General features: G+C 35.8%; 1 protein-coding gene across 1 annotated transcript in view; it reads left to right on the forward strand.

The window, feature by feature from the left end:
- The window catches only part of Acss3 (acyl-CoA synthetase short-chain family member 3), a 137,236-nt gene that overhangs the window by 105,401 nt on the left and 15,044 nt on the right, over window positions 1–16,791 (forward strand). Inside the window, exons 10-12 of the mRNA XM_013022563.1 lie at window positions 4,846–4,941; window positions 7,864–7,927; window positions 14,572–14,653. Of these exons, the coding sequence (XP_012878017.1) occupies window positions 4,846–4,941; window positions 7,864–7,927; window positions 14,572–14,653 (242 nt within the window). The remainder of the gene's footprint in view (window positions 1–4,845; window positions 4,942–7,863; window positions 7,928–14,571; window positions 14,654–16,791) is intronic.

Genomic DNA, 16,791 nt, shown 5'->3' on the forward strand with positions numbered 1-16,791 from the left:
CGTCCATGACTTCTTTTAGGCTGTCTGTGTTTCATTTTTTCTCTTATTATCTATCAGTCTTTAACAGATATTTTATTTTTACATTATTGTACATTCTTTGTCTCCCAAACTAGGATGTGCCCTCCATGTGACTTCAGTAGATTACTATTTCCCCAGTTCTAACAACAGACCCAACAAATCATAATTTTGCAATAAATATTGTGAATAAATAATTTCTATTGTTGCTATTCCCACTTGCAAAATGGGAGTCCAGATTTATTCCATGGCATCCAGGTCAGTTTTACTTCCTGCTCACATTTACTCCACTTCCTCCTCCTCCTCCTCCTCTTCCCCCTCCTCCTCCTCCTCCTCCTCCCTCCTTTTTCTTCTCCTTCTTCTCCTCCTCCCCCTTTCTCCTCCTCTTTCCCATTCTCCTCCTCTTCCCCCTCCTCCCCCTCCTCCTCCTCCTCCTTCTTCTGCTTCTTCTTCTGCTTCTTTTCTCCTCTTCCCCTTTTTTCTTCCTCTTCCCCTTCTTTCTTCCTCTTCCTCTTCATTATAATTAGCCTAGTTTACTTGTTTCTTCTTTGAAATAGCTGTGTGGCATAGAAAAGAGTATTTAGATTAGATTGTATTGACTACATATCAGCATCTGTTTGTCATAATACTATTTTCTCTTCTCCCTGTAGTTGGGTGGTCAGGTTAAATGCAATCATAAACAAAAGGTACACCCACTGTACTTAATTTATATTTGAAAGAAAATTATATCTAATTGTTTGCTTCCTTTTTCCACAGGATAAGAGATTCCAAGGAATATTAATTTGGTAACAATTCATCATGCAATCAAGTAGGGTGAGGCAGTAAAGATGTTCTGAGAAGAATGAAGTTTCTCTAGTACTTTCAATGAAGTATGAGATCAATGTGCCAATTTGCTGTTCTTCACTCCCTTCAGTTCCTAACCATCTTCTTCCTTGCTGGTTCTTATCTAAAATAAATCATGTGGTGGTTGACTGGGCATTTTTTTTAAAGCTGGATATCTTTGTAAAGATTCCTCCCAATGAAGTTTTCCAATTCTCTTCTTCAAAGAGAATGTCTGGGTTTTGTTGAGTGTAGCTATTTCCTAATCACAACATGACATCAGAATTTCCTGTCTCCCTAGATAACTTGTAGGCAGTTAATTATAGCCTGGGTAGTGTGAAGCAGATGTTTTCAGAGCATCTTTGAAATGGAGCTTTGGGAGCCCTTTCAGTTAGGGATGGCACTATGCTGGGGGCTTTCTCTAACTCGAAGCCTATTTTTCACTTGTACCAGTTTGAGGGATGGGGTGTTATTTGGGGCTATTTGTATGAACATGTAGCACATGTGTGTCTGTGTATATGTTTGTGTGAGTGTGTGTGTGTGTGTGTGTGTGTGTGTACTGGTGTGGCAGCTCAGCCTGTCCTCAGATACCAAGAAGTTCAGTAATTCAAAAGGAGAAAACCAAAATGTCTTTGGTAGTCTTTCTCATCCTACATTCCAACTGTAATTCTTATTGTTAGAACCTGGGAACTGCCATTTGTCTGTGTTTGTTGTAAAGGTCACTAGTAATAGTGCTTTTTCTAATTCTGTAAAGAAGGACAAAGGGAGAAAATCAAAATATCTATGGTAGTCTTTCTCTTCTTACTTTCCACCTGTAATTCTTATGGTTAGAACCCAGGAACTGCCATTTGTCTAAGTGTTATAAAAGTCACTAATAGTGCCTTTTCTAACTCTGTAAAGGACAATGGGATAATTAAATTACTAGTGTTTAAACTATACAGGTAGATTTTTTTGTTTTGTTTTTGTTTTATTTATTTCCAGTCCTGGGGCTTGATCTCAGGGCCTGGGCACTATAACTGATCTTCTTTGTGCTCAAGGCTAGTGCTCTACCACTAGAGCCACAGTGCTACTTCCAGCTTTTTTCTGAGTGGTTTATTAAAGAGTCTCCTGGACTTTTCTGCTTGGGTTGTCTTTGAACTGTGATTCTCAGACCTCAGTTTCCTGAATAGCTAGGATTACAGCAGTGCCCTGCTGCTTTATCTATTTAAAGTAACCTGTATGGGTCATCCTTTTCAACTGTTTACAGTTTAAAGTCCAAGTGAATGATACAGAAATCACATGCTATCCATAGCTGTTTTACATTCATAACCTATTAAAACAATTGAAGGTTATAAAATAATAAATTAATAAGAAGTAATAAAAAAGATACAAGAATCTCAGGTGTGTGTGTGTGTGTGTGTGTGTGTGTGCGCGCGCGCTTGCGGGCTTGCTGTGGGGGGGCAGGGTTACCTGGGTAGTGAGTACTGACAGTAAGCTTTGCTAATCGTTTTTTGCATCTTTATTTAAGACTGGGATCTATTCTCACTTCATCTTCCCACATTCCCTTGTCCCCAAGGGAAGAAGAGTGGAATATTGGCATCATTCATAAGAACCCACATTGAGATGAGACAAAGAATGGTGCAGTTTGAATTTTGCAGTTACAAAGAAGGGTGGTTGTTGTTGTTGTTGTTGTTTATTTGTCCCTTAGGAGGTAGCTACTGGAACCACTAGGGGTTTCTAGACTCACTCAGTACCTTCGATGAGTCTAAAGCCATCTGTTGAAAAGATGTGGAGGCCTTATTTAAGAACTAGAGTTTGAACTGCAGTTGATGGGAGTGTCCCTCTTGGGTTCAGCTTGATAGGAAGAACTTTGAAAAGAGATTGAGTTTAGCAGCTGCCTTCCACCCAATTGGAAGAGGAACAGATGCAATTTCCAGAGGCTGTCTCCTCTTCAAATGTGTCCTGGGAGCTTCTGTTTTGTGCTGAACACAATTATGGTCCCTGTCAACCTTGTATTAAGAACCTCATTCTGCAAGGTTGCTTCCTGTTGCTAGCCCTGATTTTGCATCTCACATTTGTTTTGGAGGAGATCTCACGTGAACAGTAGACATTGTTCAAGAAGCAAAGGAGAGAATACTTCCATCCATGTGGTTCTCCTTCTATCCTTCGTGAGGCAGAGAAAAGGACAATAGTATTGCATGGCTATGGAATACCACTTCTTAATATACCTTCCATTTTATCCATACAGCACCATTTTTGAACTCTTTGTTAGGCATCAGAAAATGAATGGTCTTGCTCAACATCTACTTACCCTCACTAGTGACTATATGGCTATGGAGCTCATACAGTCATTACTTAGGAACTTAGTTTTAATGTTCAAGAACTCATCTTCTGTTATTGATGCCACATGACCCACCATCCATAAAATGTGAGTAATAAAATAAGAAGTTGTAAACAGTAATAAATCCTTCCCCTCATTCTAAAGTGATATAAATATATGAAAAATTATAGCAGAGTTCTTGGTGGAACAAATATATTGTGCCTGCTAAGAAGACCGGTGTTTCTCTCTCTCTGTCCTCTCTCTCTCTCTCTCTCCCCATCTCTCTCTCTTTTCCTTTCTCTCTCTCCTTCTCTCTTATCCACACATTGCTCTCAATATATTCTAATGCTGCCCTCCTATATATAAAACTCATGTCTCAAATATTCTATTAATACTGTTTGTATTTATAAATAACAAATATATTCTTCTATGAAAAATGATTGGTTTCAGAGCCTATGGAATAGCTGCTATTGTTCTGGTTATTACAAGATGAGTCAGATAAACAAGTTTAACATCTTTGTTAATGTATACTGGCTCATTATACATTTTTGTTTTAAAATGATAAGTTTATAGTCTTGAATAATAGAGCTTGCACATCTGGTTTCCTATGATTTGAATTCGGCATTTAGGAGTACTGGTAAAATAAGCTTGAGATGTAGGGGTCTCTAGGCAAGTCAAATCCTAAGACAAGCAGAGCATGATAAAAATTTAAAACATTTGGGCAATGTAATCCTGAGAACAAATGACAGTACCATAAATATTTAGCACATAGACTGAATTTGCTATGATCAATATACTAATTTAGAGTCAGGAGAAAGCATCTTTTCTCATGATCTTTTAGACTTAATGTGTTATAGAATCTTCACAGTAACATACTTTTCTATCCTTCACATTCCCTGCTCCATCACTGGGAACACTAGAGTATTCTTCCTTTCCTTTACAAAAAACCACGTGTATAGATGATGGTAAATGTGTGTGTGCTGGTCCTAGGGCTTGAACTCAAAGCCTAGAAGCTGTCCTGAAGGTTTTTTGTTTGTTTGTTTGTTTTTTGGTTTGAGGCGAGCACTCTACCACTAATTCTAGTTCTGGCCTTTTTGCTAGCTAATGGAAGATAAGAGTCTCATGGACTTTCATGCTCTGGCTGGCATTGAACCACTGTTCTCAGATATCAACTTCCTAAGTAGCTAGGATTACAAGCATGGGCCACTAGTGCCTGGTTGTGTCCTTAACTTTTAAAAATGTAGATGTATTAAAAGTACTGGAATGTGTGTGTGTGTGTGTGTGTGTGTGTTTTGCTTTATTAGAGAAATGCACATCTAAATTGCTTTTCGGGTTTTTTTCCCAAAAAAATTATTGAAGAAAACAATATAACTTCCTTTGGAATAAGGACAACAAAATGTGGTTGATGATTGCCCCCAAGTGGTATTTATTACTTTTTATCTACCTTCTTTCAAGAAAGAATAAATCATCTGTGTATATCTTAAATTAGATTTTCTGCAAGAAAGGAGAACTGAGTTCCTGTTCTTGATACATATAAAGTTCAAACTCTGCTCTCGGACTAAGATGAAGGACCAATCTTACATCTACACTATTATCTATTCTTCATGCAATAAGAATAACATGAAATCTACTGTGGATTAAAGGCTCATGTACTGAAGACACATTATTTCCCATGTGGAACATTAATTAATAACTTGTATTTCTTTCTCCAGAGACTGGATCCCCAATTACAGCATCATGTATTGGATTAGGTAACTCTAAAACACCTCCACCCGGGCAAGCAGGGCAATGTGTCCCAGGATACAATGGTAAGAATGACCCTGGCAATGTAAAATGTGTGATACTAATGAATTTGTTGTTTTCCTGAATACAGTGTTTACTATATGTCACCTAATAGGTGGGTAATAGATATTTGATTGTATGAGTATTTTGAATTAAATATTAATGTCTTGGCTTAGGGTTATGACTCATCCCTGTAATCTCAGGTAGCTGGAAAACAGAAAGGAAGATAATGATTCCAGGCTACATTCAGCAAAAAAATATAATGAGACTTTATCTCAAAAACTAAGCAGATTGGGAATGGTGGCATAGACCTTTAATCCCAGCTATACAGGATTTATAGGTAGGACTGAGGCTAGCCTGAGCAAAAAGCATGAGACAGTACTGAAAACAAACAAGCCAAAGGGGCTGGAGGTGTTCTTCAAAATAGGAAATTTGCTTGCCTAACAAGCAGTAGGCCTTGAGTTTTAAACCTCTGTATTAACACACACACACACACACACACACACACACACACATACCACACACCACATACATATACACATACTGGGGAGGGAGTATCAGAAAAAAGAAGACAGGGAAGAGGAGAGAATGCCTTAAATTTTGCTGTCTAAAACAATATTGTATGACTCAAGAAACATGTTCTAAATGACTAAAATAAGCAGGAACATTTCAATTTATAAGACATTATTATATATAGAAGACCAACTAGATGTCCAGAATTTATATCCATTATTTGACTTTTATGCTGAGGCATGTTTACTTCATAGATATTATAACCACTTGGAGGTCAGAAGTAAGTGGATGCCTAGAAAATATAACACTTTAGCTAGGTCACAGGGCTGGATTAATCCTCAGGAAGATGCACATTCTTTTGTATTATTGGGTAGTTCCTTTGTTCTCATTTTAAAAGCTGTCATTTTGCTCACAACACCCACTGACATTTAATTTGAGAATGATAACAAGGCTTTTGACACTTGTTAGCTAAAAATGAAGGCAAAGGGTAAGATTTCTAACAGAATATATATGTACATGTGTGTGTGTGTGTGTGTGTGTGTGTGTGTGTGTGTGACAGAGAGATGTCCTCTTAATATTTTAGTTAGGTTTATTGTAATGACCATAATAATCAAATAATTTCCCTTGGACTACGCTTCCTAATTGGCTGGCTGGTCCAGATCACCTAACCTTTTAGATGTTCTTTTTTTTCTCAAGTTTCTAAATAGAGACTGTAATGTCATACACTTTCTATACCTGGTATGTTGTGCTTTCATATAAAAAAGGATTAATATAGTGCCTGAAAACAGTAAGATGAAAGTAAGCCTTAGCTAATAATACTACAAATATTTCAGAGAAACCTGAAAACTAACTTGACTCAGACCCATATATTCATTTTCAAGACAAGAAAAACAGGCACAGAGGTGACATAATTTGCAGAAAGTCACATAAATTAGTTTAGTAGATTTATAAGGGACATTTCCTTAACACACATTTCCTATTTGCATATAAAGTATACAACTTAGAGATCTGTTTTTTGCTTCTCTAGGGAAAATATCATATTTTCATTTTTGGACAACACCTTTTTAAGGAAATGTGAATCATTTAATCTATCAGATATATTTATAAAGCCATCTCCCACCCCTGCCAAGCTTTCTTTTAAAATTTGTAAGCACAGTGGTTTCTCTAGCCATAGAAAGGTGAACCCAGATTTAACAAATCCTCCAAGTGATCAGTTCTGTCATTCTTTTGTGCTGAGACATTTTTAGAGTTTGCTGATTGTGGAAGTTATTGAACACATTTTTCTCTTAGTATTTCAGTGCCATTTTTATATCCAGCTGTAAGATAGTTAAGCTTTGATGACCCAGGGAATTTCAATGTAGAAGCTTCTCATTGTCTGGAAGCCATCGAATTCCAAACAGAATAAGTTATAACTTCCATAACTGAGAAACTAGTGACTTTGTGAGTGATGATTTCTATGTATTTTGTGATTATTCACAGATTTGAAAGCATAATACAATATTCAGTGTTATAATAATACACAGGATACTTTGACCAAGGAAAGACAGTTCTTTGTGCTAAACATCAGTGTAATGGTAGCTTGTTGTTTGATTGACATGCTTTCCAACAATTTCTTTTACTACTGTGACAAGAAGAGAATGTCTCCCATTTTATAGATGGGAATACTCAAGGGACAATAGAGCACACACAAGGACTTCTAATAATTTGATCATTGTGTAGAATTTAGGGAAACAATCATGAATCCAGATGTGCTTTCCACCCATAATGATCCGTCAGTCTAATGAGATGCAAATAGGTACAGCTCTACAAATTAAGTGTCCAAATAGTGTTTTAAAACAAAACACTTCAGGAGCCCGAAGAGGGGAAAATTGTCTTCCTGGTGATGGAGTCACATGAAGAATCTATGAAAGCTTGATGGTGATGATTTATCTTCATCCTCACTTTGTAATGATGGTTACAGAAGGTACATATAAACTGAAATATAATCACTTTCAATGATGGCCAAGATAACACAGGAAGTATTGTGATAAAGTTTTGGAAAAGTACATTAACCTAATTTAACTATCGCAAGTAGTTATTAAAGCTAAAATCACAATAAGAGATTTTCCACGTTTTTAAATGCCTTTTTTATTTTGTGTTTATATTTTTGATGCATTTTATAGCTGTTTCTATTAGATTTTGGGAAAAAAACTGACAATATTTTAAATGTGCTTGAGTGAGTACATATGAGCAGACGTGATGATATTAGTATGAAAATTGAAAAACAGCTTTTTTTAATGCTTGACTTTGAAGAAAAAATTATGATCTTGGAAGATAATAAATGCATGTATGCTTTGCATTTTTAAAAGATGCTCCACCTAATTTATATGTAGAAAATATAGAAACACACTTTAAGTTTTGAGGTTATACATTTTAACTTTTATTTTATTTTATAGTTATGATTTTGGATGACAACATGCAAAAACTGAAGGCTCGATGTCTGGGAAATATTGTGGTAAAGTAAGCAAAATTTTTAGTACTACTATTTAAAGATCAAAAGTTGGTGGGTTAAGGAAAAAAATGGAATAATTACATAGTACAAGTGAAGAGTGTACAGAATGAGTGTATGCACTGCTGAAGTATACTGTTAACACTTCAGTAATTTAAACCTGGGTCTATTCCTTAGAATTGTTTTCCTGAGTGAACAAGTTATTAAAAAATACTTGCTTGCCAAAAATTATAAAGAAGGAAATAGTTACTGTACTTCCATTTCTGTAAAAGCATTCCCTTGATTGTGTAGCATGTAGTTGTGATACAAAATGATGTTTTAGTCCATGGGGGGCGGGGGAACAGGGACAAGATGGTCTTCCCATAGATTATGGTAAAGTGGAGAAATTCCTCTCCCCTAGATACATTCCTGTATTGCCACAAAACTTTCAGAGTTTATGGTCACAGTATTGGGAACAAACCTACTCTACCATCAGTCATATAAAAGTGAGTCATAAATAGATATGTATGGTATGTAATAGTTTAGGTGATCATGAATGACTAAGTCACTAGTTCATGAAGTTAAAATGGTATACATTTTATCATTATTTATTGTTACTTGTACAGAAGCATTTACTGTAAAATACCATGGTGTCTAATGCTTGCAGGAATCTATTCATTGCATTTCATCATCTACGAGGAATAATTAACCTATACCATTTAGGTTTAGGTAAACATGCTTAATGCTGTGCTCATGCAATGTTAAGAACCATCTAAAGACATGTTTCTCAGAATACATCCTACCATTGAACAATATGTGAATGAAGATGCCTGTCCATGTTTTGACATTTTATAGATCTGAAGCAATTAAATTTGGGATTTGCTGTCTTTCTTCAATTCTGCCTTAGAATCATGTTTAATCTATAAACTGTCTTCTAATTTTTCTTAAATCTCCACTTTGAGCCGCTTAGGCCTTTAGGGACCTCTACTATTATAAATAACCTTGTACCAAATATTTCTTTGGTTTTATCTTTTCTCTTTTTTTCTGGATCAAATGATAGCATATTGTTAAATTCTAGGCTCACCAAATATAATTCCTTGTTAACATGTTTTGTCATTGTTCATTTGATAAGCAAAGAGGCTGAAATTTGAAGTGAGATTTTATGTTTACTTTGATTAGATCAAATGTTAAAATTGTTGTGCTGGTGGAAACCAGTTAAATTTAGAGACACATAATTTGTGTTGTTTAAATAATCGATACAGATTCCTTCAGTGCTGTTGATTATCTCTGTATAATTTTTCCATTTTTGTTTAAGTAGAATCCTCCAGAATGCAGTCATGAGTACAGAACATTTTATGTCAGGTTTTTAGAAATTTGTTTTCTCATTTATTGCTATTAGAATTCAAAAGAATTCTTACAAGTTAGTATCCATGGACAACTATTAGGTTACCTCTATTTAATAAACGGTCTTAAATTCTATAAATGTACATGAAAAACAGAAGTAGAAAGTATATTTCTTCAAATAGAAATATTTTCATTTATAAAATATTGGTATAAGAGATAAAGATGATGGTACATTTATTTTTCTCTGACATATGATATTTGTGAGTATGTGAGCATTATATTACTCTTTCAGGGGACAACATATCCAAAAGGATGGAAAAATGCTATGTATTGTCTATTCCATTTTTCAGTGAAATGACTCTGAATTAAATCCATTATTACAAAACTACCAAGGGGAGGTGATGGGTTTGCTAAAGAAAATATGAAAATGATTGTAGGCAGTGGATGTTTAATTTTTTAGAGAAGAAGCACATGTTTTTCAAAAGCTTTTAAAAGTACCCCAGCCACAGAAGTTTTTATATAACCGAACTCTGTGAGTCATCTTTTCATGAGGCAAGTCCTCTAAGATCGCAGAGGTGGCATTTGATGCCAGCATAGTTTTAAACCCCTCATGGGTTCTGTCACTCTAATTATGGGTGGCTTTGCCCTACATCCATTCAGAGATAATAGAATACAGTAGTATCCTAAATAAACTATAATTTTTCCTATGGCCTTTCGTGTTATTTCAAGTCATTGAAAATAACACCACTCCTGTCTTAAAGGATTTCACACTTTAGGCTGTGGCCATTTCAGAATTCTTTTGTTCCTTTTTATTTCTAAGCAGATGCTTTTTATTGTATATTTTTAGCCCTCTGAGATTTCATTATGAATTATGAGGCTATGATATTCATCCACATGCAGTAGAATTTTGATTGCTACTTTTGGTAAATAGTTAAAGCTCCACATTTTAAAAGAATATACATTATATCTAGCATTAGAAAGGTATATCTAGTTATATGTAGTTATTAGAAATACTATAGTTATTAGAAAGGCAAGATCAAAATAAATCTGAACAAAAAAAAGGCTACCACTGGGATCTCTCTTTTTCTTTTTTCTCTAATAAAGCAGCTTTATTTTTTCATTTGGTTTGGTTGTATTTTGTTTTACCTACTACAGGAAGGATTTCCTTTTGAAACTTATATGGCCAGTAGCAATCCTACTCTACCTCATCAATCTAAAACTTTTTCATGCATCCCAATAGCTGCTGGCAGTATGTGTAGGATGTTTCCTATTTACATCTCTTGATATGACTTGTTCACATTGGTTCCTATTTAGATATAGTGACCTACAGAAAAATCAAACATGAATCTGAAACCTCTCAATCAACAACTTAACTTTTCCACTTGCTTTCTTATGGCATTCTGGATATTATTTCTTTTCTCTTCAAGGGACACCCATCACTAGAGAATAGACATTTTAGTGATTCTTAAGCAGCCATAGGCCCTGGAGGGGGTAATAAATAAGAGCCCTGCAGTTTTAGCATCTTATCTGATTGCTTGCCTTCACAGACTTTACCTTTCTCTTAGAAATGAAAACATCATGTCCACATGGATGTTAGAAAATTCTTTTGGTTTTTTTTTTTTTTTTAAATCTACTCCAGGCAGTTAATTTAGTGGGAAGTTATGGTGTCTGAGTTGCTATGAATACCAAATGCTCACGAATTTTAGAAGGTGCTCCTGTAATTGCATCCAGAGATCCAAAGTGCAGAAATAAACTATGAGTCAGTAATTTCCAGGCAACAGAAAGCCAGGCATGAGAGAAAAAAAATTTAACTGCAATTGCCTTCCTCTGTACCACAGTGCTCCCTGTTATTAAAGCCATAGGTCTCTAGCTCTTCTTTTCTGAGGGGCATATATTTTTCTGACCAGATTCATTGTTGCTATTGGAAGTGCAACTTGTTCTTCCCCTGCAGTGTTCTGCTGACCTGTGCCCCCCAGGCGAGCTCTGTGGAACTGTCCAAGTGTTTTTTCCTTCCCTGCTTGCCAATGTCTCATTCTTCAGATATTGAACTCTTGCCCTTTGGTGATGTCTGTTCATATGCTCACAGCTTCACAAGTAGAGATTTCATCACTGTGCTGACTATCCTTTGAGCAAAACCAAGCCTGTCGCATCATTGTAATCTTACTCCATTCTAAACCTCATAAGAAGAGTTTTTATAGTCTCTTTTTAACCTTAGACCAGTACTATTATAAGGTAGGCAAAGAGACATATATGGTCCCTGCTTTAGATGCAAGAAACTAAGCAATCATTAAGGATTCTCAAGCTAGAAAATACATAGAGGTATGATGTTTTGTCTACCCAGGGAGAAAGAAATTATGGCTTAAGCAGTTTCTTCCTGGAGATAAAAAGTAAGTTCATATGAAATCCTGGAGGAAATACCAACAATTTAATGTTAAGCTTAAATTCCAGAATTATCTTGGGGATAGGAACTATGTCTTCAATTTATTTCTGAAATCAGGTAGACAATGAATACAGATCATCCTTTATCTCAGATAAAAGACACTTAAGAGTTTTTATAATGTTGGGGATATATTAATGCAAGGAGACAGAGAAAGAGAAAGAGAGACTATTCTTAATATTATGAGTAGGCAATATGTTGATGCTTGTAGATGCTTGGAGAGAAAAAATACAAGAGAAATATATGTTTAATAATATGCTCTTTGATATGCATGGTTCTCTCAGCATGGGTGATATTATGTGTTTAAGTAGTCCCAACTCCTACTGCTCTCTAGTTCTCTAATTCCAGCATGAATGTCAGCTAACATTAGTTATTACAGTTACATTTTATTTTTCCTGGAGTAGTAGAAAGATATTTTAGAAAGATATTTTCTAAAACTCATATATCTGTTTGAAAATGCTAACAGGAAAAACATGCAAAACTATCTATATTCCTCTTCCTGGAAGCATTTGAACATTATCTTATTTTATGTGCTTCTCTGCCAGATATGTTTCTGTTTGTCCTGTAGATAATCTGCCTCATTCATTCCTGCTATCTTTCTATCTGTGTTTTCCCTTATGGATGTTTGATTTTCCACTTCTTCGTGTCTACTTCTTTACCTTTAACATCCTGAAACTTCCAATGAATTTATTTTTATTAGTTGTCCTAGTCACATTTTATTTGATACTGAAGGATGCTGAATAATTTCAATGTTCTCTTTATTTTCTTTTTGCAAAATATCAGCAAGCTGATTTCAAACAAATTGATGGCATAAAATTATTTATATAGTCATTGGAAAGGATTACCATAATAGAGAAAAGAACCTGAGAGGATGATCCACACGAGATCACTTTTTCAAACAAATTTGATGAACAATGATGGTAATATCAGCAACAACAATAGCAAGCTTGTAACATTTGTTTTTGCTGTTGTTTGTTTTTACAGATTACAAAATGCCTTCATGAATATGCATTGCATACAGTTATATGCAGTTCAGAAAGGCTGATGGATCTTGTTTACTCTGTCTCAAAAGACAAAACCAGAGATAAAGGATCTAGCAAGGGTAAATAAAGCAATTTGCTAGGATTACTAGCGGAAGGCTGAAACTTATGGGGAATAGCCACAAAGGCACTGGAAGCATGTTCTGTTGGACAGATGTGAGAGCAGAGTTTGGTGAGGTGGTCATCTGACCATCTTGTTTCCCCTCTCATCCTCTCAGAACAAAAGACCTTGTTTTCAAGGAGGACACATGTGATTCTATGACAGAAGACAATAATAATTTCTGTGCCATGTCCACTTTTCTCAGCACCAAAACTCTGAAGTCACCACTGCACTGAATCCTTTTTTTTGAATGACTATGGAAGGTTTTGTTTTAAATCCTCAAGCTTTATGGTACATCTATTTCCAAACTATGAGCCAGCTGTAGTAGTTCTCATTTGAAATCCCAGATTTTGAGAGGCTGAGGCAGAAGGATTCACAAGATCCAAGACATCGTGGAAGAGAGAGAGTGTTTCAAAACAAACAAATAAAAATAAATAAATAAGACAAATTACACATTATCTAAAAATTTTCTATATCTAGAAGACAATCTTTGTTACTATGTATTTCCTATAGGAGAACCAAGGGGAGATTCATTAATTTGTTAACGTGAATCTAAATATAAGGTAGATAGGTGATGTAAAGCTCTAGCTATGCAGAAGAAAGGAAGCTATGCAGAAAGAAGGAAGTATATGAGAAAACTGGTTCCAATATGTGTGCATAAGTCTGTGTGTGTGTGTGTGTATGTGTGTGTGTGCGCAAGTATGTGGTGGGACACACCTAGAATTCTAGTAGGAGAATCAGGGTCCAAGCCTTGCCCAGGAAAGACATTCTATTAAAAAAAAATGTAAGCAGAAAAACTGAAGATGTGGCAAAAGTGGTAGATATCATTTAAGCTATAGTATTAGAGAAAACAGAGGGGGGAGAGAGAGAGAAAGAAGGAAAGAAAGAAAGAAAGAGGAGAGGAGAGGAGAGAGGAGAGGGAAGAGATGAGAAGAGAAGAGAGGAGAGGAGGGGAAGGGAGGAGAAGGAAGGGGAGAGAGGAAGGGAGGAGATGAGAGGAGAGGAGAAGACAGGAGAGGAGAGGAGAGGAAAGGAGAGGAGATATTGTACCTTATACTCTATATGCTCAAAGTTTCTGCGTATTGACAAGAATGAGAAAATATACAATGAAAAAGTCGGATTCCTCAGTGTCACATAAACAGAAAAAGCAGGAAGTGGCGCTGTGGCTCAAGTGGCAGAGTGCTAGCCTTGAGCAAAAGAAGCTCAGGGACAGTGCCCAGGCCTTGAGTTCAAGCCCCAGGATTGGCAAAAAAAAAAAAAAAAGTTCCAGAGCTGAGAAAATTCTCCAGGGAGGGAGGCACATTGATCATGAGGATCGCATTGTACTTGGGAGGCATAATTAGAAGAATTCCATTACACAAACAGGCAAAACAGGCAAAGGTGACAGTTGGTACTTTGAAAATGAATTTATTTTCCTCAGATGGAAATAATTCTCTTAAAAGTAATGTACTGATACATTTTGTTCAGTTTTAAAACTGTTATGCTTCTTATTGAAATAGTGGTGATTGTTAGTACTTCAGTGCCATATGTGTTTGCTTCCTATGCACTTGTCCAAAACTACAGTTGTTCTTTAGTAACTAACTATGCTTTGATATGGACAAATTATTCAGTCTCCATTTGATATAGTGGGTCCCATGTATTTCAATTACGGATTTCAATTGTAATTACCCATCAGGGTGAAAAATAATGATTGCAACCAGCCTTCTTTAAGATTATTTTCCTAGTAATTTTAACTGCTCTGTTGTTTTGTATAAGGTTACCTTTGCCACCTGGAGCCTTTTCAGGACTCTGGAAGAATCAGGAAGCATTCAAGCATTTATACTTTGAAAAATTTCCTGTAAGAACTTTTAATATATTTTTCAATCTTCTCAGAAATACTTCTCTATATTTTCACCTACCCAATTGATCAACTTGATTCTAGAATTACAGATCAATAGCAACTTTTAAAAGATTGTCTGGACAAATTTCCAGCTCTTAAGGAGAACAATGACCAAATCACAACTTTCTTCGTAAGTCATTTTTGAAAGGGTTATCAGTCTCTGAACACAGAAATCACTGTTTCTCTTATAATTTCTCCTAAGCTTTCAAGAAACCAGGAATTAAAAACATATTTTTATTATCCTTAAGTAGTTGTACAAAGGAGTTGTCATTTAACAAAGCATTTTATGAATACAATGCATCCTGATCAATGTCACTCCTTTCAATCTTCTCATATCCCTCCAAACACTCCTCCCTCACTTTTCCTAATTTTGTAAGATATAGATTGAATTATTGGCTGCATTCTCCTCTTCCCCTTTCCCCATAACCCTACATCACACCTTTCAAATACCCATTTCCTGGTGTTCATTTTTTTGAACTTTGACTTTACCTTTCTAAGGAATTTTGGGTTTTCCCTCGAATCTACCATATTTCCATTAATAATTTACATACACTTAAATACCTCCTAATGTATTTATTTATAAGTTTATAAACTAATTCTTGCATCCACCTATAGGGGAAAACATGCAACCATTGTTTCTCCGGGCCTGACTTACTTCACTTTACATAAATTTTCCAGGCGTTTCCATTACTTTACAAATCATACAATATTATTCTTTCTAACAGAAGATCAAAATTCCATTTTGTATATATACTACATTTTCTTGATTCACCCAGTAATGGACATCTGGTCCTGATTCTATACCTTGGTTATAGCAAATTTTTTTGCTATCAAAAAACCTGTTTTGACTTTCCATATTATTTCTTCCACTAGATTCCTCTTTATAGACTAAAAACAACTAGTCTGAACTGTATGATGTCATTATGGTCCTTTGACATCTTCTATAGGCTGCTACACCAGCAATCCCATTCCATTTGTCAGGAAGATGTATGTTCTGCTGGTGCTGGTGTCTCACACCTGTAATCCTAGTTACTCTGGAGGCAGAGATCTGAGGATCCTGTTTTGAAACCAGCCTGGGCAAGAATGTCTGTGAGATATTTACTTCCAATAAACTACTCAGATAAAGCCAGAAGTGGTGCTGTGTCCCGACTGGTAGAGCACAAACCTTGAACATAGGAAGGCTCAGGGACAGAGTACATGTCCTGAATTCAAGCCCCAGGACTGGCACAAAAATAAATCAAACAAAATAAAGAAACAAATGAACGAACAAACAATTGAATAAATGTTTACAGAGCATATTTTCAAAGCCCAGTCTTCTCCCCAGTAGTCTGCATATCAAACATTGTCCTTCTCCTCCCTAGTTTGTCATTTTTCTGCTGCCCCTTATCAAGACGAAATGTCCTCTGCTTGTAACAGCATTTCATTGGTAACACAGGACAGAATCAGACCATTATCTCTCTGCTAAAGTTTTCCTTCTCTTTTTTCCCTGAGAGTTACATATCCTGCCCTAATTATGCATGAGGTGACCAGGTATGAATGATTAGAATTTCATAAAAAAACAGTGAGTCCACGTATTTAGTATTCTATCTTGATTACTTGTGAGTAAAAGACAGATAGACTAATCAACTGGATAAATGACAAGGGTTAAAAATAGCTTCCTTTGGAATGAGAATCTCAGAGTTGAATGACCTCAATAGCCAAGATTAAACATGACCCTGATGGACTGTGGCAGGAAGATTTGTCAGTCTAGTTGACTGCAGCCAGCCCAGTCTATCTACCTGAAGGACAACAGTGAAATTTTCAGGTACTGATAATGATTCATTATAACCTGATAACAATAAATAACATGTGCATGGGGCTTTAGCCTGAATATGTTTAACATTGAAACCTCCCTCAAACTTCCAAGATATGACTAAACTACATGAAGTGACTACAGTGCACTTTGTTATATGACCCTGATCCTCTTATTTGAGGGCTTAATAAAAGCAGGGAAGTGTTGATTGACTTACCCTGGAGTTCACACAGGTTAGACAGTTGGGGCTGTTCCAATATAGTTTGGCTTCAGAGTTCACACTCTTAATGCTATACTAGGTGGC

This window comes from Dipodomys ordii, unplaced genomic scaffold (assembly GCF_000151885.1).
Source record: "Dipodomys ordii isolate 6190 unplaced genomic scaffold, Dord_2.0 Scaffold3, whole genome shotgun sequence".
NCBI lineage: Eukaryota > Metazoa > Chordata > Mammalia > Rodentia > Heteromyidae > Dipodomys > Dipodomys ordii.